The sequence below is a fragment of the Mauremys reevesii genome, linkage group 21 (assembly GCF_016161935.1).
Source record: "Mauremys reevesii isolate NIE-2019 linkage group 21, ASM1616193v1, whole genome shotgun sequence".
Lineage (NCBI taxonomy): Eukaryota > Metazoa > Chordata > Testudines > Geoemydidae > Mauremys > Mauremys reevesii.
In genome coordinates, this window is record NC_052643.1 from 20,282,614 (window position 1) to 20,306,235 (window position 23,622).

Sequence of the window (23,622 nt, forward strand, 5' to 3'; positions counted from 1 at the left end):
CTTGAATATTTCCTGAAATTGAATAGCTGATTCAGCTAATGTTTCCCCTCCTGGGGTTTGCTTTGTTTAGCCCAAACAATCCTTTTTACTGGCCCACCCGCAGCACAATCAGTCCTTCCCTAGCTAGCAGGGTTTCACAAATCAGTCCATCTGCCCATCCCAAGGCTCCCACTGTCCTTCTAGCCCTCAGAAAATCTCCCAGCGTTTCCTGCTCTTTCTAGGGTTCTCTCGTAGACTTTCCACCTGGCTATGGGGAGAACTCCCCTCCAGATCATATCCTGACCTTGAATCTTACCTTAACTAAGACTAGGCAACCCCCCCCCCCCCTTTTTAAAAGCAGGTGAACTTCAATCTGTATTCATCTGATCCTAGGCCTATGATCTCATTTTGTTTACATGCTTCCTGTGGTCAAGGTTTCATCTACCATTTCTGTCCTGTGCATCAGGGGAAAACCAGGCACAGGTGGTGCTGTGTCCATACTCCCTTAAAGGGGCCTGCCCACCCTGTGACATTGAGTAAGGGTAATCTAGCCCTATAAATTACTTACCATGTGAAATATGTATATTTTTTGGTTACTCACCTGCATGGAAAGCCAAACACACTTTGAGACAGCTTTCCTATATGCTCAGTCCTATTAAATAAGAGAATTGATCTGTACATCACTTATTACAAATAGAAATAGTCCAACATAAAGCATTTCCAATTAAGTGCTATTCATGATACTAATTCCTCTCAAATAATTTCTTAAAGCCCAATTCTGCCAACCTATTTCAAACTGATAGCACCTTACCCCACAAGAAGTGCCACTGATTTCAACAGGACTACTTGCAAAGTAATGCATTACTCAGCATGAAGAAAGCTGGTAGAATCTGGCCCTTATTTATCAATCACTTCTCCACTAAATATCTTACATTTCATTCATAGTCCTGTTAAAGTTGTATCCATAAACCACAGATTAATAATAGACAGGGTTCAGAAAACATGGGGGGGGGATATACACCTTAAAAGCCTTAATGTGGGTAAAGCAAAGATAGGCCATTCTTCAGTTCATAATTACCTTCTTAACATGCTCTTTGTGAAAGGTCTTACTCTGTGTGACCTGAAAAGCTGACAGTACCAGGAGCTGATCACTCCAGCCTTATACAGTATCACATATGCTCACTTTACAAGTATTTGGCTTAAAGTAGACTTCAAAACAATTGGCAAAAATAAAAATTATGATATCAGATTAAGAAAAAGAAATTTAATATCTCACAAGTTCCCTTTATTGTTTGTGGAAAGTTATTTCCCATAATTAAATAAACCAATAATTCTAATGCTTTGACAAGGTTAAAGACCAAGGCAACTGGGATGTAGTCACAACAGAAGGTTAAAAAAATAAACAGCATCTGTTTATATATTTCTGTGCAATTTATTCTCTTAAATTCTATTTTACAGCCGCACTAGAAAAGCTGGAAGAATACTTCAGTATTCGCACCCTGTATTTCATAGCATACCTTGCTTTTGGACTTGGTACAGGCCTGGCTACACTCTCCAGAAATATCTATGTGGTTTTATCTCTATGCATAACTTACGGTATTCTGTTTTCAACACTCTGCACACTCCCTTATTCTCTGTTGTGTGATTACTATCAGAATAAAAAGGTAAGTTTCCTATTACTACATGTTTTTAAACCATAACATGCAGAAGTTTCTACACTACTCACAGCTAAGACAACCTTCTGCCAAGACAGATCATGTTAAACTATACATTTTTGCTCCTTTTCTTTTTCTGCTGCACATACAGTCAGTTAGAATTAACTTGTTTAAAAATCTTTCTACTATGTGGCCAGTCCTGGGTAGAAAGGGAACTGAATCTTCTTCATCTCTATTGATTATCCTTTGCCCTTCTCCCCTTCCCAGCCTCTCTAATGCTTACTTGTTTTTCCTTCTCCCTTGCCCTCTCTTGCATATTGCTGAGAAGCTAAAGATTTATTTTAAGTTATTTTTTCATAGCTCAGTCTGTGCTGGCCAGGACACTATTAATGCTCCTTTACTGGTGTTTGGCAGAATCTGATCGGGAAGCATAAGAACAGCCATACTGGGTCAGACTAATGGTCCATCTAGCCCAGTATCCTGTCTTCCAACAGTGGCCGATGCCAGATGCTGCAGAGGGAATGAACAGAACAGGGCAATCATTGAATGATCTGTCCCCCGTTGTCCAGTTCCAGTTTCTGGCCGTCAGAGAATTTGGGACACCCAGAGCATGGGGTTGCATCCATGACCATCTTGGCTAGCAACCACTGATGGACCTATCCTCCATGAACTTATACTTTTTTTAACCCAGTTATACTTTTGGCCTTCTGAACATTGCTTGGCACTGAGTTCCACAGGTTATTGATTCGTTGTGTGAAGTACTTCCTTATGTTTGTTTTAAACCTGCTGCCTATTAATTTCATTGGGTTACCCTGGTTCTTGTGTTATGTGAAGGGGTAAATAATACTTCCTTATTCATTTTCTCCTCACCACTTATGATTTTATAGACCTCTATTATATTCCCGCCTTAGTTGTCTCTTTTCTATGCTGAACAGTCCCAGTCTTTTTAAATCTCTCCTCTTATGAAAGCTGTTCTATACCCCTAATCATTTTGGTTGCCCTTCTCAGTACTTTTTCCAGTTCTAATGCATCTTTTTTTGGGATGGGGCAACCAGAACTGCACACAGTATTCAAGGTGTGGGCGTACCAAGGATTTATATAGTGTCATTAAGAGAGATTCTGTCTTTTATTAGCTATCCCTTTCCTAATGGTTCCTAACATTGTTAGCTTTTTTGACTGCCGCTGCACATTGAGCAGATGTTTTCAGAGAACTATCCATGATGACTTCAAGATCTCTCTCTTGAGCGGTAACAGCTAATTTAGATCCCATCATTTTGTATGTATAGTTGGGATTATTTTTCTAATATGCATTCATTAGTTATCAACATTGAATTTCCAAAGCCACACTGAGAACAGTGGAATGAATGAGCTAGAAATACCACAAGCAGTCAAGATTGAGTTGAGAACTAAGGGTGGGATCAAAAAAGATACATATGCACCTAAATCCTGTTTTTAGGTGCCTGAGTCCCCTTTTTAGAATCATAGAATATTAGGGTTGCAAGAGACCTCAGGAGGTCATCTAGTCCAATCCCTTGCTCAAAGCAGAACCAACACCAAGTAAATCATCCCAGCCAAGGCTTTGTCAAGCAGGGCCTTCAAAACCTCTAAGGATGGAGATTTCACCACAATTTAGGCACAATTGCGATTCACAACCTACTCAGCTGCCGCCTAACTTTGTAGGTACCTAATCTTGCTCATTGCATAAGTTTTAGCAGTAAGAGTTCCATAGGTGCCTATATTTTTTGCTACTGAGCATGCACACTGCTTCCTCACTCTTGGTGTCCAAGTGCATATCTCCTGCCTAAGCTCTGGAATGATTCACAAACTGAAGAAGATGGGTATTAAGGTGCATAAGTCATGTATGCACCTTAATACCCTACCAGGGCCCAATCTGGTAGGCAGTCTCTTAGAACGCCTACTGGATCAGGCCCCACATGTGAGTTCACACAAAACAGCTGGGGTGGGGTGGGGAGGAGAGGAGGACAATATCCATTCTAACTTGTAGCCTAGTGGTTAGGGTATTTACCCAGGATGTGGAAGACTGACACTTCAAATCCCCCTCTGTCTGATGAGAAGAGATTTGAACAATGCACTATAGGATATTCTGATGTGGGGCTCCCTCAGTATCTCCTATTGAAGTTGGCCCACTTTAATTAAATGATTGAATAATTAAATGTTAGTTGGACTGAGAGAGTTAGAATGACTCTATAGCTTAGTGGTTAGGACACTCACCTGAAATGTGGCAGCTCCCTGTTCAAGTCCATTCTCCCCTTCAGGTAGAATCATAGAAATGTAGTACTGGAAAGGACCTTGAGAGGTAATCTAGTCCAGTCCTCTGCACTCATGGCAGAACCACATAATTTCTAGACCCCAGGGGTAGGCAACCTATGGCACGTGTACCGAAGGCGGCACGCGAGCTGATTTTCAGCGGCACTCACACTGCCTGGGTTCTGGCCAGGGGGGGGCTCTGAATTTTAATTTAATTTAAGAAGCTTCATTTAAAACATTTTAACAACCTTATTTACTTTACATACAACAATAGTTTAGTTATATATTATAGACTTATAGAAAGAGACCTTCTAAAAACCTTAAAATGTATTACTGGCATGCGAAACCTTAAATTAGAGTGAATAAATGAAGACTTGGCACACCACTTCTGAAAGATTGCCGACCCCTGAACAAGACCATTCCTGACAGGTGTTTGTCTAACCTGCTCTTAAAAACCTACAGTGATGGAGATTCCACAACCTCCCTAGGCAATTTATTCCAGTGCTTAACTACCCTGATAATTAGGAAGCTTTTCCTAATGTCCAACCTAAACCTCCCTTGCTGCAATTTAAGCCCATTACTTCTTGTCCTATCCTAAAAGGTTAATGAGAACAATTTTCCTCTCTCCTCCTTGTAACAATCTTTTATGTACTTGAAAACTGTTATCCTGTCCCCTCTCTGTCTTCTTCTCCAGACTAAACAAACCCATTTTTTTTCCATCTTCCCTCATAGGTCATGTTTTCTAGACCTTTAATCATTTTTGTTGCTCTTCTCTGTACTTTTCCCCAATTTGCCCACATCTTTCCTGTAATGTGACGCCCAGAACTGAACACAATTAGTCCAGTTGAGGCCTTATCAGTGCAGAGTAGAGCAGAAGAATTACTACTTGTCTTGCTTACAACACTCCTGCTAATACATCCTTTTTGTAAGTGTTACACTGTTGACTCATATTTAGCTTGCGAGCCATTATGTCATCCCAGATCCTTTTCTGCAGTACTCCTTCTTAGGAAGCCATTTCCCATTTTGTATGTGTGCAATTGATTGCTCTTTCCTAAGTGGAGTACTTTGCATTTGTCCTCCTTGAATTTCATCCTGTTTACTTCAGATCATTTCTCCTGTTTGTCCAGATCATTTTAAATTTTAATCCTACCCTCCAAAATCCAAAGCACATCCTGAGTTAGTACCTTAACCAATCAACTAAAGGTTATAAGGAAGCACCTTATCTGGCTGTTTTGTGTGAACTCGCATGCAGGTTTAAATTAACCTTATCCTGGCAAAAGCAGATGTTCTGAGAGGCCATCTATTGGATTGGGCCCCCGCACTCAATCTAGGCAGTTGAACACCTATCTTCTCCTGGTTAATTAATCACAAGCAGAGATAGGTGCCTTCCTACAGCCCAGACTTAGGCACCAAATGTCAAGAGTGAGTCAGGGCTTGGCATGCATCCTTCTCATAGACATCTCCCATTGGCTAGCTTAGGTGGCTCCCTGCCTAGCAGGGCTGGCTTTGTGGATTGCTTCTACGGTGCCTGTCTCTTCCCATTCATTGTATAGGAGGCTGGGTGCCCAACTCAGGCTTTGTGGACCACAGTGGTGTTCCTGTGACTTTCTAGGTGCCTAAAAGTTAGGAGCATCACAACACCTAAATCCCTTTTGTGGATCTGGGCTACGGAATCTCTAAAAATGTTTTTTTGACACCCCGGCACTATACAGCAAAAGGGAACTGCCATGCATGTCTCAACAGAAATACTATTCCTGCAGGTGATATATACTGGCTGGATGGCAACCCTAAATCTCAGGCAAACTTCATTACTGCTGGAGCACTTACTACAGCCGTCAACAAAAAGTTGCCTAAGCATTTCCATCGTAAATCACTTTTCAGTTACTCATACTTTTTCAAATTTGCATTATTAAGGGTGAATTTTTCCAAATCTAATTTTTGCCCTAGGACAAACTTGTTCTATTGTTTGCACAAAAGCAGTTCATTTTTGAGAAGGGGGGGACCAATTGTTTAAAAAAAAACAAACCCTAAAATATGTAACTTCTATATGACCAGTTTAGCAATGTTTTGAGGTGAAATATGAAATTTGGTAGGTAATAGCTGTGAGGAAGAAGAAGTATCTTATAGCGCCCTTGTGAAAATCCATTTACCTTGTCACCAAGTTGTGAGGGTTTGAAAAGAGTAGCTTGTACGTGCCTGATAGCTTTTGAACAATGGCTGAAATTTTAATGTTGACATTTCCTGACTTTTGAGTGCTCAACTGTGTAACCCTAACATTATTGTGATGCTGTACAATATTCTACATGAACTATATTTGTGACCCTTTCTGCATGCTCATACAGGGGAGAGACAGTGTAAGGATTCCTGGCTCCTCATATCATAGGGAGGAAAGCAGTTTCCACAGGGATGCTACTTTCTCCTTTCCCCTGCACAGGTGATGGGCCAGGATGGGGAATAAAGAGAAACTTGGATATGCAATGTCCTCCAATATGCTAGCCAAGTGAACTGATGTGCCAGGAAAGTAATCTGTACTATCTGTAGTGCTAGCACAGATTATTTCCTCCCCTAGAGCAAGGGGATACCCAAATTATGATTCTCTGAGTCACAATCAGTTTCCTGGCCTCTGCATTTCCAACCCCAAACATTTAAAAAAAAAATCATGAGATTGGCTTTAAAATCATGTGGTTGTTTTTTTTTTAAAATAATTAATTTGTGATTATTTTTATTTGCTTTTTGGGTTTTTAGATTCTAGGCTACACTAGGATCACATTTTCTCCACAACCATGAGGGCTAGAAACTTCCTTTATATATACACAAAAGCTCAGATTCTCACATGTTAATATCACTCCTGGAGCTTGGGAAACACTTTTTGTTACAAGACTCCCAATAAAATTGTGAGAGGTGGCAAGATTGTTGTGTGCTTCTGTGGGCAGACAACAATGTATTGCCTCTTCCTCAGGGCTTGTGGCAAAGCCACAAATGGGCCCTAAATTATTAGACCCTGGTTGCACAACAAAGGATTGTATGCAGGCATACAGGATCACAAAGCACTAAAGTAATGGAGTTCCATTGGGAGAAACTCTATGCCAGGTGACAGGTTTCAGAGTGGAAGCCGTGTTAGTCTGTATCAGCAAAAACAACGAGGAGTCCTTCTGGCACCTTAGAGACTAACAAATTTATTTGGGCATAAGCTTTCGTGGTCTAAAACCCACTTCATCAGATGCGTGGAGTGAAAAATTCAGTAAGCAGTATATATATTTTCATGTGCTGTAATATAGGTACTGCTTACTGTATTTTTCACTCCACGCATCTGATGAAGTGGGTTTTAGCCCACGAAAGTTTATGCCCAAATAAATTCGTTAGTCTCTAAGGTGCCACAAGGACTCTATGCCAGGTGTAACTCTTTGCAGGATCAGGCCCTATTTAGTAGTATTGACATGTCTTGGAACCACTTGCACACTGGATAAACAGACCTACCCTATTAAAGCTCACACAAATCCTTGTGTCAAATACTCTCAACCAGTTAGAATTTAATCTTAGTAAACTTTCTCCTGCATTAATTTTACAAGTGACATGAACTGAACAGCACAAATCTGTATTCACCTCTTTGGATACAAATATTTTTTCCAAAATTCTTAGCATGTAAATAAAGATGCAAACATGATGTAGAAAAAGATGCAAAAATGTAAGGAAAGGGGGGGAATTGGTATCTTACATTAACTCAAGCAGAATGTAATATTAAATAAGAACATTAGACAATTTTACAATTTAAATTATTTTACTCAAAAATAGCTATTTTGTTCTTTTAGAATCCCACTGTTAAATTATCGTTTCCCCATTTACACTTAAACAATAACTGAGTAAAACATGGGTCACTATATACAACAGTAACTGAGAAGACATAAAGCCTTTGTTTATTGGCATCATCTGCTAGGGCAATTGTCAAATTCAGCTTCCTGGGTAACTGGAATTAAATTAGCTTTTTATACATTACAAATTGTAAATCTTGTTTCTTTTTTATTATTACATTAAATATTTCAAACCTTGTTAATATTGACCAGAGACCTTTACGGAATTCATAGCTTTCCTAAGCATCTGTAGAGCAAAAATGACATGATTCTGGTACCTTCTTTGTGAATACAGGGTTCTGCATAACATCAGTGAAAACAGACCAGTCTTATTAATTTAATTCCACTGCTTGTTAGAAAAGACAGGAATGGTAGCAGAGACAGTGGAGCTGTTGGTTTGCAGGTCCAGGAAGGTAGCAAATGCGTCAGTTTACATTTGGAAGTTATCTTCTCCACTGCAAGAGTTAAAAACTAGTTTAATTAAATGAAGGCTTAAAAACTGCACAAAAAAAAAAAAAAAAAAAAAAGGATGGCTGTAGTTCCCTCCCACTCAGGACTTTTCTGCTTGTTACTGGTGAGTGAATTTCAGATAATGAGTATTAACATTATCAGTCACTGTTCTAGTTAATGGGCTAGAAGTGTCTGGAATAGTTGTGTATTTATCCTTCTGTTTAACTAGTAAGTGTTTGGCTGTACATATTGGGCCCAGTCTTGCTTCTCTTGGTATCAGTGGGACTTACAAATTACTTCTATGGTAGCAGGATCAACCCCACGTTCAGAATTTCCAATGGGAGCTTTATCACATTAAGAATTCTATTCTCCAATTGATATTGACCAGAGAGAAACAACTTTTTGTAGCATTAATGGTACTGATATACTTGTATTAAGGGGAGAAAGATTCCCCAGCAGGTCAATTCAGGAAATGTTGGCGTTTCAAAAGGTAGAGAAGATCATTTGCCTTTCTGCTGAGCTGTGTTTCCTTTATGCACAACTGCTTTCTCCTATGGCAGGGGTGGGCAAACTACAGCCCGTGGGCTGGATCCAGACCCTCAGGGCTTTGGATCCAGCCTGCGGGATTACCCCCCGTGGCACCGCGGGCCCTGCGCCGCTCTCAGAAGCGGCCCTCGGGCAGGGGGCCAGAGGGCTCCATGTGCGTTGCCCTTGCCTCCAGGCACCAGCCCTACGGCTCCTATTGTCCAAGAATGGGGAACCCCGGCCAATGGGAGCTTCGGGGGAGGTACCTGGAGGCACGGCAAGGCCAGCGCACACAGAGCCCTCCAACCCCTCGCCCCCAGGGGCCGCAGCGCTTCCTGGAGTGGCACAGGGCCGGAACCAGGGCAGGCAGGCAGGGAGCCTGCCCTGGCCCTGGTTTGCGCTGCTGTTACCCTGGTGCCGCTTAGCCGGAGCTCGGACCCCTCCTGCACCCCGCCCCACAACTCCCTGCCCTAAGCCCCCTGGCTGCACCTTGCACCCCAACTCCCTTCCCTGAGTCCCCTCGTACACCCCGCACCCCTCCTACACCCCAACCCCTTGCCCTAAGCCCCCTGGCTGCACCCCACATCCCTCCTGCACCCCAACCCTCTGCCCTGAGCCCCCTCCTGCACTCCACATCCCTTCTGCACTGCAGCCCCCTCATATACCCCGCACCTCTCCTCTGCCTCAATGCCTTGCCCTGAGCCCCTTCCTGCACACCGCACCCCCTCCCACACCTCGCACTCCCTCCTGCACCCCAACCTCCTGTCCCGGCCCTGCATACAATTTCCCCACTCAGATGTGGCCCTCAGCCCAAAAATTTTGGCCACCTCTGTCCTATGGCATTGCCTTGGTGTTCCGGCATTAAGAGAATATTCCAGAAAAGAGATTAGTTTGCTAATTAGGGCTGTTGATTAATCACAGTTAACTCACGCAATTAATCACGATTATTTTTTTGAGTTAATCGCACTGTTAAACAATAGAATACCAATTGAAATTTATTAAATATTTTTGGATGTTTTTCTCCATTTTCAAATATATCAATTTCAACTGCAACACAGAATACGAAATGTACAGTGCACACTTTATATTATTTTTATTACAAATATTTGCACTGTAAAAATGATACCAGAAATTGTATTTTTCAATTCACCTCATAGAATCATAAAGTATCAGGGTTGGAAGGGATCTCAGGAGGTCATCTAGTCCAACCCCCTGCTCAAAGCAGGACCCCAATTCCCAACTAAATCATCCCAGCCAGGGCTTTCTCAATCTGGGCCTTAAAAACCTCTAAGGAAGGCGATTCCACCAACTCCCAAGGTAACCCATTCCCGTGCTTCACCCCTTCCCAGTGAAAAAGTTTTTCCTAATATCCAACCTAAACCTCCCCCACTGCAACTTGAGACCATTACTCCTTGTTCTGTCATCTGCTACCACTGAGAACAGTCTAGATCCATCCTCTTTGGAACCCCCTTTCAGGTAGTTGAAAGCAGCTATCAAATCCCTCCTCATTCTTCTCTTCTGCAGATTAAATAATTCTCGTTCCTTCAGCCTCTCCTCATAAATCATGTGCTCCAGCCCACTAATCATTTTTGTTGCCCTCTGCTGGACTCTTTCCAATTTCTCCACATCCTTCTGTAGTGTGGGGCCCAAAACTGGACACACTACTCCAGATGAGGTCTTATACAAGTACTGTAGTGCAGTCTCTTTATCATGAAAGTCCAACTTACAAATATATGGTTTTTTTGTAACATAACTGCACTCAACACCAAAACAATGTAAAACTTTAGAGCCTACATGCCCACTCAGTCCTACTTCTTGTTCAGCCAATTGCTAAGAGAAACCAGTTTGTTTACATTTATGGGAGATAATCCTGCCCACTTCTTAATTACAATGTCACCTGAAAGTGAGAACAGGCGTTCACACGGCTCTGTTGTAGCTGGCATCGCAAGATACTTACGTGCCAGATGTGCTAAAGATTCACATGCCTCTTCATGCTTTGGCCATTGTTCCAGAGGACATGCTTCATGCTGATGACACTTGTTAAAAAAAAAATGCATGAGTTAAATTTGTGACTGAATACCTTGGGGAAGAATTGTATGCCTTCTGATCTGTTTTACCTGCATTCCGCAATATATTTAATGTTATAGCATTCTTGGCTGATGACCCAGCACATGTTGTTCGTTTTAAGAACACTTTCACTGCAAATTTGACAAAATGCAGAGAAGATACCAATGGGAAATTTCTAAAGATAGCTACAACACTTGACCTAAGATTTAAGAGTCTGAAGTGCCTTCTAAAATCTGAGAGGGATGAGGTGTGGAGCTTTCAGAAGTCTTAAAAGAGCAACACTCTGATGCAGAAACTACAGAACACAAACCACCAATAAAGAAAATCAACCTTCTGCTGGTGGCATCTGACTCAGATGATGAAAATGAACATGCATCGATGCACACTGCTTTGGATAGTTATCGAGCAGAACCTGTCATCAGCATGGACATGTCCTCTGGAACGGTGGTTGAAGCATCAAGGGACATATGAATTTTTAGCGCATCTGGCATGTAAGTATCTTGCGACGCCAGCTACAACAGTGCCATGCAAATGCCTGTTCCCACTTTCAGGTGACATTGTAAACAAGAAACAGGCAGCATTATCTTCTGCAAATGTAAACAAACTTGTTCAGCCAATTGCTCAGACAAACAAGAAGTAGGACTGAGTGGACTTGTAGGCTCTAAAGTTTTACATTGTTTTATTTTTGAATGCAGGGTTGTTGGTTTTTTTTTTTTTTTACATAATTCTAGATTTGTAAGTTCAACTTTCATGATAAAGAGATTGTACTAGAATTAGGTGAATTGAAAAATACTATGTCCTGTTTATTAGTGCAAATATTAGTAATAAAAAATAAGTATAAAGTGAAACTGTAAACTTTGTATTCTGCATTGTAATTGAAATCAATATATTTGAAAATGTAGAAAACATCCAAAAATATTTAAATGTTATTCTATTATTAACAGCTAATCACGATTTTTTTTAAAATCGCTTGACAGCCCTAGTGCTAATATGAGGAAGTACTTAACTCAGTACAATTTATGGATTCCCTCAAACCAGTGGTTTTCAACCTGCGGTCCTTGGACCCATGAGGGTCTGCAGACCAGAGGCGGCTCCCGGCCCCAGCATGCCAAGCGCGTGCTTGGGGCCGCATGCTGCGGGGGGTGCTCTGCCAGTTGCCAGGAGGGCGGCAGGCGGCTCCGGTGGACCTCCCGCAGGCGTCCCTGCGGAGGGTGTGCTGGTCCTGCAGCTCTGGTGGAGCATCCGCAGGCATGTCTGCGGGAGGTCCACCGGAGCTGCGGGACCGGTGACCGGCACAGTGCCCCCCCGCAGCGTGCCGCCATGCTTGGGGCAGCGAAATGGCTAGAGCCACCCCTGCTGCAGACCCTGTGATTTCCAAAGGGGTCCACACCTCTATTTAAAAAAATGTAGGGCTCCTCAAATGAAAAAAAAGTTGAAACAGGGCTGCCCGGAGGGGGGTGTGTGTGTGCAAGTGGGGCAGTTTGCCTCAGGCCCCAGGCCCCGCAGGGGCCCCACGAGCCCTGGCCTGGCGGCAGTCTGGGTCTTCAGCAGCAGGGGGCCCTTCAGTGCTGCCGAAGACGCGGCATGACTGAAGGGCCCCCCGCTGTAGAAATGGCCCGCGAGCCCTGGCCTGGCAGCAGTCCGGGTCTTTGGCAGCATTTTGGCGGTGGGGGGGGAGGGGCCTTTCAGATTTGCCAAAGATGTGGAGCGACTGAAGGGCCCCCCGCCACCAAAATGCCGCCAAAGACCCGGACCGCCGCTGGGTGAGTACAAGCGGCGCAGCTCCCCTGCTTTGCCCCAGGCCCCCTGAATCCTCTGGGCGGCCCTGGGTTAAAAACCACTGCTTCAAACCACTACTACATTCTCAACAATACTGGTGTAAATTAAGCAACTATCGGGGACAGTAATTCCCTACTCTGGTTTTCCAAACCTAGCAATGTGTCCGCCTCTGTTAAATGTAGGGAATGCTGCATATGGATGTTCATTATTGAAAGTCTCATCTTGCGGGTTTGCCTTTAGCATCTTGTTTTACCTTGTTAACAATTTGCATATTTTGCTCTGCTTTGCTAAACTACTCTCTATTTCTTTCCCTTTGAACAGTTCGCAGGATCGACTCTGGATGGTACCAAGAGGGGGATGGGCGTGGATATCTCTCTTCTGAGCTGCCAGTATTTCCTAGCTCAGCTGCTTGTTGCGGTAGTGATGGGACCCATCACTGCGGTGGTGGGCAGCGCTAACGGGGTGATGTATTTTGCCAGCCTTGTGTCTTTCATGGGCTGTTTGTTTTCCTCCCTGTGTGTCACGTATGAGATCCCCACCGCCGAGGCGCCGGCCGAGGAGCAGCAGCCGTTGGTGCTGAGCGTGTGAGGGCGGGATCCGCCGGCGGAGGGGCCGGGCCGGGCGAGACCCGCTGCTCGCTACAATAAAAGCAACTCAGACAAGCGGCGCTTGTGCCTCCTGATTGCTCCGGGCGGCAGGTGCCGCGTGCCACTCGGGAGGCTGCCCCGGTCCCCGGGGCGCTGCCCTTAGCTGCGGGGCACGGCTGTCCCAAAGAATTGGCGCCTCCTATTGGGCCACCGCCCGGATTACTCGCTGGTAGCTAATGGACTGCGAGAGTGTTGTGACGTCACCTCTGATTGGCTCTGAGATTGCGTGCTCTCCCTCAAAGGGGGCGGGGCACCGGATTTGACTGACTGTAGTGCTCCGTCTATCGCCCCCCGTTGTCCTGTTCGGTAGCGGCTGCCCCTGCCCCGCCCCCAGAGGCTTCTCTCGCAGCGCTCTGCAGGCGCTGGTGTCGAGTGAGGTTTGCGGGAGTCTGGAGAGCGGGGCGGAGCTGCCTGCCACGGGAGTGGGGCACCCTGGGCCGCAGGCGGGTCTTAAGAATTCATGCAAAGTCATGAACAAAGGCTCGTTGGTGTGCCAGGTATATGGAGGATCGCAACAGAAAACCTGGTGTTTTTTAAAATAACCAAATAATTTGCATTGAAAAACATGTTGAGTTACCTAGAAGTTTTTTCAACTGGTTTGTGACGTGCTCCAACCAATCCAGTGTTTGATTCTCTTAGTGTTCAAACCAACAAGCTTTTCATTAGGGCTGTTCGGGAGTGGGCCTAGCAGCCAACTTGCTGTAAATACTTGCTATCCCCTGCTCGTTTGTTCTGTGCAGCCACTATACAACAGTAGGGTTTGTGGCACAGCCACCAAAGGCAAGCCAGAGAGCTACATGTCCTCCGTGATCATTTTTCATGAGCAGGTGTGCTGAAGGAAAGAGCACATACCTGTCATATTAGATTTCAGATTTGCGTAGAAGCCTAGCCAAATATTCCACAGGCTTCAGGGAAAAGTAACCTGCTCTTACATAGCAACAATAGATTATTCTTTATGATGGAATCAAAGTCTGTACTCTGCTATGACATAGCTGTAAGACCATCTCAATGTATTTACATTATTTAAGCCAATTTTGCTCTACCACCATTAAGGGTCTTCAGTAAAGATACTGTGATACTCCCCTCCCTGGGGTAAACACCTTGCCCTGGCTCCAGGCCTCCCTCCCTGCCCGCAGGAGAAGGTAGTTTATCAAGGCCATATGTCCATAACTCTAGCTTTAAAACTCTAGAGCCCGTGGAAGGTGGAGCCCTGACTTAGTTGACAGAGATGAGAATCTGAGAGTTGTAGTTTGAAAACCCCAAGGAAATCACAGGAGCTTAGGGTACGTCTACACTACGGGACTATTCCGAATTTGCATAAACCGGTTTCGTAAAACAGATTGTATAAAATCGAGTGCGCGCGGCCAAACTAAACACATTAAATCGGTGGTGTGCGTCCATGGTCCGAGGCTAGCATTGACTTCTGGAGCGTTGCACTGTGGGTAGCTATTCCGTAGCTATCCCATAGTTCTCGCAGCCTCCCCCGCCCCTTGGAATTTCCGGGTTAAGATCCCAGTGCCTGATGGGGCAAAAATCATTGTCGCGGGTGGTTCTGGGTAAATGTCGTCAGTCACTCCTTCCTTTGGGAAAGCAACGGCAGACAAGCATTTCGCGGCTTTTTTCCCTGGATTGCCCTGGCAGATGCCATAGCATGGCAATCATGGAGCCTGTTTTGCCTTTTGTGACTGTCACCGTATGTGTACTAGATGCCGCTGACAGAGGCGATTCAGCAGCGCTACACAGCAGCATGCTTTTGCTTTTGCATGACAGCAGAGATGGTTACCAGCCATACTGTACCATCTACCAATCCATAAATTGGTAAAAAGATGATCATGGTTACCAGTCCTTTTGCACTGCACCATCTGTTGCTGTCATAAGTGCCCCTGGCTGCTCTTAGCCAGGGGCACAAAAGCCAAAATTGGGAATGACTCCCTGAGTCAATCCCTCCTTTTTGGTATCTAAAAATAGAATCAGTCCTGTCTGGAATTTAGGCAAGTGTACTAGAGAACCACTGTATCATAGAACCAGAGAGCACAGCTGCTCTGTGTCATATCCAGCAAAAATTATGAGCTGTATGCTATTCACAGGGGGTGCTCCTGCAACAACCCCACCTGTTGATTCCGTTCTTCCCCCAGCCTTCCTGGGCTACCGTAGCATTGTCCCCCCACTTGTGTGATGAAGTAATAAAGAATGCAGGAATAAGACACAGTGACTTGTTAGTGAGAAATGAGTGGAAGGCAGCCTCCAGCTGCTATGATAGTCCAGACAGGACAGTAAGGAGTGTGGAGGAGAGGAGCCCAGCATCCCTCTGCTAGTCCAGGGGCAATTGAATCTTTTCTTTCTTTACACATGAAGGGTGGGGGCTGATGGAGCTCAGCCCCCTGTTGCTATGATGAGGATGGTTACCAGCCATACTGCACCATCTACCAGGAAAAATTAGGGCCAGGCGCCCTTGATCGACCTCACGGATGCTAGTCGGCATGGTTACCAGTCCTTTTGCACTGCCCCATGTGCCAATAGGCTGATGATGAGGACGGGTACCAGTCATATTGCACCATCAGCCATCCATGGCGGGGGGCAGGGGGAGCAAGGATGTTGGTGTTGAGTGCTGCAGCATCGCGTCTATCTGCAGCATTCAGTAAAGATAGGGTGACATGTAAAAGAGTCAAGAGAGGATTGTTTTCCCTTTCACTTCTGGAGGTGGGTGGGGGGGTGCGTAAATTGCCGAGCTATGCCCTGACCCACCGCAGACACTGTTTTTGACCTTAGAAGCATTTGGAGCTCAGCCAAGAATGCAAATGCTTTTCGGATACTGCAGGAACTGTGGGATAGCTTGAGTCCTCCAGTCCATGAGCGTCCATTTGATTCTTTGGCTTTCCGTTACGCTTGTCACGCAGCAGTGCGCTGAGTCCCTGCTATGGCGTCTGTCTGGAGATTTTTTAAAAATGATTTTGAATTTCGTCTTCTGTAACGGAGCGCTGATAGAACAGATTTGCCTGCCCTTACTGCGATCACATCCGCATGGTCCATGCTGGAGCTCTTTTTTTATTTTGATTTCGGACTGCATCGCCACCCGTGCTGATCGGAGCTCCACGCTGGGCAAACAGGAAATATTCAAAAGTTCGCGGGGCTTTTCCTGTCTACCTGGCCACTGCATCTGAGTTCAGATTGCTGTCCAGAGCGCTCAGTGGTGCACTGTGGGATACCGTCCAGAGGCCAATACTGTCGATTTGCGGCCACACTAAACCTAATCCGATATGGTAATACCGATACTAGCGCTACTCCTCTCGTTAGGGAGGAGTACAGAAACCGGTTTAAAGAGCCCTTTATATCGATATAAAGGGCCTCTCAGTGTGGACGGGTGTGGCGTTAAATCGGTTTTACGTGCCTAAAACCGCTTTAAACACCTAGTGTAGACCAGGCTTTAGTTGCAAGACCTGCCTCACCTCTTCCACCACCTCCCGCCCCAAATGAGAAGAGATGTAGATTCTTTCCCTCTCATGAGCCTCCGCACACCTCCCCCATCCCCATTGGCCAAGGGGATGCTGGGAATTGAAGTTTCAAAGCATATTTTCCCCACTCCCCAAACCAAAACACTTCCCAGGGGATCAGGAGCTATGGCCTGGGATTTAGGTAACGTTCAACCTCCTAGAACCGCAGGTGAGATCACCTGTGTAATTTATTTCCGGTCACTGTTCCCCATGGAATGCTGTTAGCATACTGGGGCAAGTAGCTTCCAGTCACTGTTTCTGGTCAGACACTATTACAGTGATTACCAGGACAAATAACTTCCTGTTAGTGGTTCTAGTTCAGGGGTCAGCGGCAACCTTTCAGAAGTGATGTGGCAAGTCTTCATTTATTCACTCTAATTTAAGGTTTCACATGCCAGTAATACATTTTAACATTTTTAGAAGGTCTCTTTCTATAAGTCTGTAACATATAACTAAACTATTGTATGTAAAGTAAATAAGGTTTTTAAATGTTTAAGAAGCTTCATTTAAAATTAAATTAAAATGCAGAGCCCCCCTGGACCAGTGGCCAGGACCCAGGCAGTGTGAGTGCCACTGAAAATCAGCTCAAGTGCTGCCTTTGGCACACGTGCCATAGGTTGCCTACCCCTATTCTAGTTGAATACCATTAGAGCTTTTACCATTAGAGCTTTAACACTTCGGGTAGTGACTCTGGGTGCTCTGGGGCCCAAACACCAATGGACAAAAAATTGTGGGTGCTCAGCACTCACCAGCCACAGCTGTTCGGCGGCTGGGGGAAGCACTTGGGGGAGGATGGAGAGCAGCGAGTGGCGGGCAGCAGGGGCCTCAGGGGAGGGGTTGGGGCAGGAAGAGGGAGTGAGGGTGTGGCCTTGGGAGCCAGGGCCAGGAAGGCCAGAGGGAGGGCCTTGAGGAGGCGCGGGGGTGAAGCACTCTCAGGGAAAAATAAAGCTTAGCGGCTATGATAGGTGGGGAAAACAAGCAGAGGATTTTTTCCAACAGCCACTTGCTAGTAGGTGGTGTGTGTGATGGAGACTTTATGGAGTGCACAGCAATTTCTTTGCCTTACTGGCTTTGATTTTTTATTTCAGTAATTGTTATCCCTATGGTACGGCTTATAAATGCTACATAACATCAAATCACTTATTTTGTAGTAAATATCTATAAAGCAGCCAAAAAAATGCTCATGAATCAGGATAATAATATGGAAACTAACACTTGACATTAAAGTGAAGAGATTTGGTTTTATTAGTAAATATTCACGCCGCCCAAGAATAAAAACTTTCACAGAAGTTTCAAATTATTAATTATATGCTTATAAAATACCTTTCAAACTAAACTTGTTTTCAAGCAATAGCCAAAGGTCTCTGTTTATGCATTTCAAACAATAATTACCCTCTATTTAACTGATGCCGAATGTGAGGCTTTAAAATGTCTCTTTGAATTAAAATATAGTCTCCCATGCTCCAGGCAGGATCTAGCTGCTCTGGGAGAGGAGCTGTGTGTCCCCATGTCACCCAGGGGATCTGTGTGCCCCCATGTCACACACACACACACACCGGTCTCCCATGGCCTGAGCAAGATCTGTCTGCCTATGTCCATGGTCCCTGCCATACTGGAAAGGATCCATATGGCCTGCCAGGCTCAGGGAGCCATTCCTCACACCCTCCATCTTCGTAGAGAGTTTGGGGAGACATTATTGCTGTAACTGAGTCATAGTGTGAGTGGCCAGTTGCTTGTCTATGGGGCCGTGAGGTCTGGGGCCAAAAAGAGTGGACTGGTCATAACTTTGGGCTGAGAAGAAGTGGGCCTGGGACTAGAGATTCCTAGACCTGCACTATCACCCCACAGCTCCCTTACTGCAGCACCCAAAATCCTCGCTCAGGGTCCAGGTCTCATTGTACTCGGCACTGCATGGACGATCAGAGAGACACAGGGATGTATATGGAGCTAGATGAGCGTGTAAGGCATGCAGATGGGTGGAGGGGTGTATATGGCATATAGTGGGACATATGGAGGGCTGAAGGGTTGGACAGACGGCTGAAGGGATGGATGGTGATGTCACAGTCCGGCAGTTTGGTGTGTTCAGCTCATGGCTGCTGGCCCTGTCACCTCCGGGCCCCCATTTCCTGCACCATCTCTGACTCTCACTCTAACTCTTGCAGCCCACACCCAGCAGAGCCTCGCTCTGCAAGAGTACATTGGTGCTACTTCCAGTGCATACACCCATTGCACAACCTGCGGCTTGAGGATGGACAAGCATGCAGGCTCCCAGCTGCTGAGCCACCTCCTCCAAAGCCTGCCATAGAGGAGCAAGACCCTGGCTGGGGGATCCCTCATCCCTCTTCACATCCTGCAGCCAGAGCCTGCTCAGCACAGGAACTGGGCCAGCAAACCCTACCTGCCCCATCCAGCCTCCCGCTGGAGCCACACTCTAAGGTCCAGCTGAGCCTGGCAGCCAGCGATCCAAACATGTAGAGACCCTGGTGACTCAGGAATGGGAATGTGCCTCATCTTCTCTGTAGCACCATGGCACTGGTACGCCATAGTGACTACCTGCAGGGCACAAAACTGGCTCAGTGGGGTGGGCAAAGCTGGGATGGGGATGTAGCATTACGAGCTGCACAACGTACCAATTTCCTACCGCTAGCAGTTACTGACACCTAGTTTTGTTTTGTTTTTGTTTTGCTGTCCTGTCACCATCTGCTACACCCACAATTTTCCATTCCTGGGTCTAGGGGTAGGGATCTGTGGCAGATGGGTTGAACCTTGTCACAATTTCTACTTTTGTGAAATCTCTATTTTAAATTGGGACACTCATAAAATTAGATTTTTTCTAATTTAATACTTTTTTTTCAAATTAGAAAAATCTTGTTTTACTTGTATCCAAATTTTAAAAAGATTTCAGAGCAGTAGCCAATTGTGACAGGAGGAGCCACTCTCAGCACCTCCCCGGTCCAGAGGTAGCCATTCATGACAACCAGCAATTCAGGCACCAATGAAAACATAGGATCATAAAATGTTTTTAATAATGTGTTAAAAATAGTAAATGACAGTCACAATAAAAACACAGGGAATGTTACAAGAGTAAGATGACTGAGGTTTTTTTGAAAAGTAAAGAATGAAAAGGTGTGAAACTACATTGACAGGAGATTACAGGAAAGGGAGCCAATTCAGGCAATCAGAACAACAGAGAAGACCAATTTGTGACCATCCCTATGGTGAAGTGTCATTTGTATGTAAACACCTCCTGAATAAAGACAGTGTTTAAGGATGGGAGTGTATGGGGGGGAGGGAGGAAGCTCACAACATCATTTCAGAGAGGGCAGAGCAGCCTTGTCTAGCCATTGCCCTGCCCCCGCCCTTCCCCCGCCTGCCTTCTGCCCTTTTTACTGCACATGTTCAGCTCACTCCTTGCACTTCCCTGGAAATTGCCAGACAACGAACAGGCCAGGGATGGGGAGAATTCCTGCTCCAATCCAAAATTGCTGGGTACCCCAGCCTGGCTGGAGTTGGTGTGATATCCTAGCAGAGTCAGTTTTTCTCCCTGATGGATTATGATTTTCCCCATTGCAGTTAGTTGCACTTTATCTGCTTCCTAACAGCCCCTCAGTAGGTTCTCTAGGCAACATCTCATTGCTTCACGTAAAAGTTGCTTCCCTTTGGGTCTGTATGTTCTGGCGTATTTGCTATCTAATCCTAATCCCTAAAGATAATCCTAACCCTCGCATTAAGCACGACCCTCTAACCCTCAAACCTGCCTCCCAGAACCCTAACCCCTCGCCTCCCCGTAATCCAAATCTCCCTCTCAACCCCTAACCCTTTCCAAACCTAATCCACACCCTAAACCTAACTCCTGTTTACCCTCACCCTAATCCAACCCCTAGACCCTGACCCTGTAATCCCAACTTTAAACCCCCGTTTCCCCCGTCCATGGGTGGCACCAGCCTCTTCCCAGTGAGGGGGCTGAGGTAGGCTAGACAGAAAATTGGGGGCCAGCACCCCCCCTTGCAAGGGCGGCTCTAGCTTTTTTGGCGCCCCAAGCACGGCAGGCAGGCTGCCTTCAGTGGCTTTCCCGCGGGAGGTCCCTGCTCCTGTGGCTTCGGCGTTTCTGCTGCCGAGTTGCCGCCGAATCCGTGGGACCGGCGGACTCCCGCAGGCAAGCCGCCGAAGGCTGCCTGACTGCCGCCCTCGCAGGGACCAGCAGGGCGCCCCCGCGGCTTCTGCCCCAGGCACGCGCTTGGTGCGCTGGTGCCTGGAGCCGCCGCTGCCCCCTTGCCACAAGGCCCCACCCATCTCTATCACTCTGCTCCCTGCCTCCTGCCCCGCTCCCCGCATTGCCCTCGTCCTGGGCGGGTGGCGGCTGGGCCGGCCAGTGGGGGTGACCGATGCACTGGCTGGTGCCAGGGGAGGGGCAGCTGGGCTGCTCCCATCTCCTCCTGCTGCGGCTCTTGGCCCTGGGGCTGCGGCTGCCCCTCAGCTTCCTGCCGCCCTTCAACTCCTTGCAGCCCCAAGAGCCGCCTGGGCAGGGGAACCTGGCTCTGGCAGAGCCCTCAGGGAGCATCAACCCCGGGCCGCAGGCCCAGGAGCCTGGGGCAGAGTGGGTCTGTTTGGGTCGCTGTGGGGCACCCTGAACCTGCCTCCTCAGTGACACCCGGTGGCCAGTCGAGGTAATGCACAGAGCGTGTTTCCATTGGCACAGCAGTGACACCCGGTGGCCAGTCGAGGTAAAGCACAGAGCATGTTTCCCTTGGCACAGCAGTGACACCTGGTGGCCAGTCGAGGTAAAGCACAGAGCATGTTTCCCTTGGCACAGCAGTGACACCTGGTGGCCTGTCCGGGTATTGTACAGAAGGTGTTTCCCGTGAAGCAGCAGTGACACCCGGTGGCCAGTCGAGGTAATGCACAGAGCATGTTTCCCTTGGCACAGCAATGACACCTGGTGGCCTATATGGGTATTGCACAGAAGGTGTTTTTCTTGGGGCAGCAGTGACACCCGGTGGCCAGTCCAGGTAATGCACAGACTGTATCGCCCATCAAGCAGCAGTGACACCCGGTGGCCAATCAGGGTAATGCACAGAGCATGTTTCCCTTGGCACAGCAATGACACCTGGTGGCCTATATGGGTATTGCACAGAAGGTGTTTCCCTTGGGGCAGCAGTGACCCCCGGTGGCCAGTCCAGGTAATGCACAGACTGTTTCGCCCATCAAGCAGCAGTGACACCCGGTGGCCACTCAGGGAAATGCATGGGGCGGGGCATGGAGCCGGAGTCGGGGCCGAGGTCAGAGCCGGGGGCCGGCCCGGAACCGCGCCGCCCGGCTGGAGTCGGGGTTGGGGTCGGAGCTGGGGGCCGGCTTGGAGCTGCGCCGCCCGGCCACAGTCGGGGTTGGGGGCCGGCCCGGAGCTGCGCCGCCTGGCCGGGGTCGGAGCCAGGGGCCGGGCCGGAGCTGCGCCGCCCGGAGTCGGGGTTGAGGCCAGGGACGCGCGGCGCCTAGAGCCCTCCTTGTGCCCCCCCCACCCAGCTCACCTGCAGGAAGCTGCTGCTTCCTTCTCAGCCCTTCCAGGCTAAGAGCTGATTGGCGGGAAGCCCGGAGGGGGAGCCTTCAGAGGAGGAGGCAAAGGCAGAGCTGGAGCCAGGTTAGCTGGGGCCGGGGGCAGGGCAGGGAGCGGAGCTTTTGTTAAATTTAAAAGCCCTTTACAACCAGTTCTAAAAGGGTTTCTAAATTTAACATCCGGTTTGCACGAGCCGGTGCGAACCGGCTGCAGCTCACCACTGGGTGTCACCCTGAGCTGGAAGCCTGTTGCCCCACGTGGGGAAGGTGCGCCCGGCTTTCTGATTAACCCAGAGGTGAACAATCTTTCAGTAGTGATGTGTTGAGTCTTTATTCATTTGCTTTAAAGTTTCACAAGCTGGAAATACGTTTGAACTTTTTTAGAAAGGCTCTTTCTATAAGTCTGTAATATGTAACTAAACTATTGTGGTATGTAAAGTAAATGATGTTTTTAAAACATTTAAGAAGCTTTATTTAAAATTAAATTAAAACACAGACTTCCTGGGGTCAGTGGCTAGAACCCGGGCAGTGTGAGTGCTACTGAAAATTAGCTCATGTGCTGCCTTCAGCACCTGTGCCATAGGTTGTCTACCCCTAGACTGAGCTAAAGAAGAGAAATTATGTGAGTTTGGTGTTGGGCCACAATTATGTTTCCTGGCGGTTAGGGGCTAAACCGCTGGTTTGTTTTTCCCCGTAACCGAGCCGGTGCCTGGCTGTGCTGTGGGGTGTTGGTGCCCACGGCTTAGGCGCGTTACGTGACGGCGGCTCCTGGTGACCGGCCACAGAATGGGTGTGTGTGTGTGGGGGGGTGGTTGAGGCGCGCAGCAGGGCCTGGACTGGAAGGCAGCGTGGGGCCAATTAGTGCCCGCTGGGGATTGTGAGACATGCCATTCTGGCCTTGGCTACACGTGAGAGTTACAGCGCTGGTGGTGGCTTTACAGCGCTGTAACTCACTCCCTGTCCACACTGGCAAGGCACATACAGCGCTGTATCTCCCTGGCTACAGTGCTGCATGTACTCCACCTCCACGAGAGGAATAAAGAGAATAGCGCTGCTCCTGCAGTGCTGGGGTGCCAGTGTAAACAGGGAATAATCTTACTACGCTGTAACTGACCTCCGGAAGCTTCCCATAATGCATTTAAGTAAAGATTACATTCTTTGTTTTGTTGTGATGCCTGTTTGTTTTGTTCTGAACTCCAGGCTCCCAAAGCTGCTTATCAAAAAAAACAAACACAGCTCCTGTTTGCTGTGAATGAGCTCTCTTTGGAACGCCCACAGCTAGAAGAGAGGGGACTTGAGGAGAGAAGCAGCACAGCGTGCGGGGGGGGGGCGTTTCAGGGAGGCTGCTTATCTGGTCTGTGAG

The 23,622-nt window shown here is 47.0% G+C and overlaps 1 protein-coding gene across 12 annotated transcripts in view; it reads left to right on the plus strand.

Annotated features, from left to right (window-relative positions):
* SLC45A1 (solute carrier family 45 member 1) overlaps positions 1-13,811 on the plus strand; it is a 56,318-nt gene extending 42,507 nt beyond the window's left edge. For 10 of the 12 annotated variants that reach the window (XM_039508852.1, XM_039508847.1, XM_039508858.1 and 7 more), the window contains 2 exons: positions 1,438-1,643; positions 12,893-13,811. In XM_039508852.1, the coding sequence (XP_039364786.1) occupies positions 1,438-1,643; positions 12,893-13,159 (473 nt within the window). In that variant the 3' untranslated portion in view covers positions 13,160-13,811. The remainder of the gene's footprint in view (positions 1-1,437; positions 1,644-12,892) is intronic. The other 2 variants (XM_039508855.1, XM_039508854.1) reach the window with 2 other exon arrangements.
* The last annotated feature ends 9,811 nt before the right edge of the window (positions 13,812-23,622 follow it).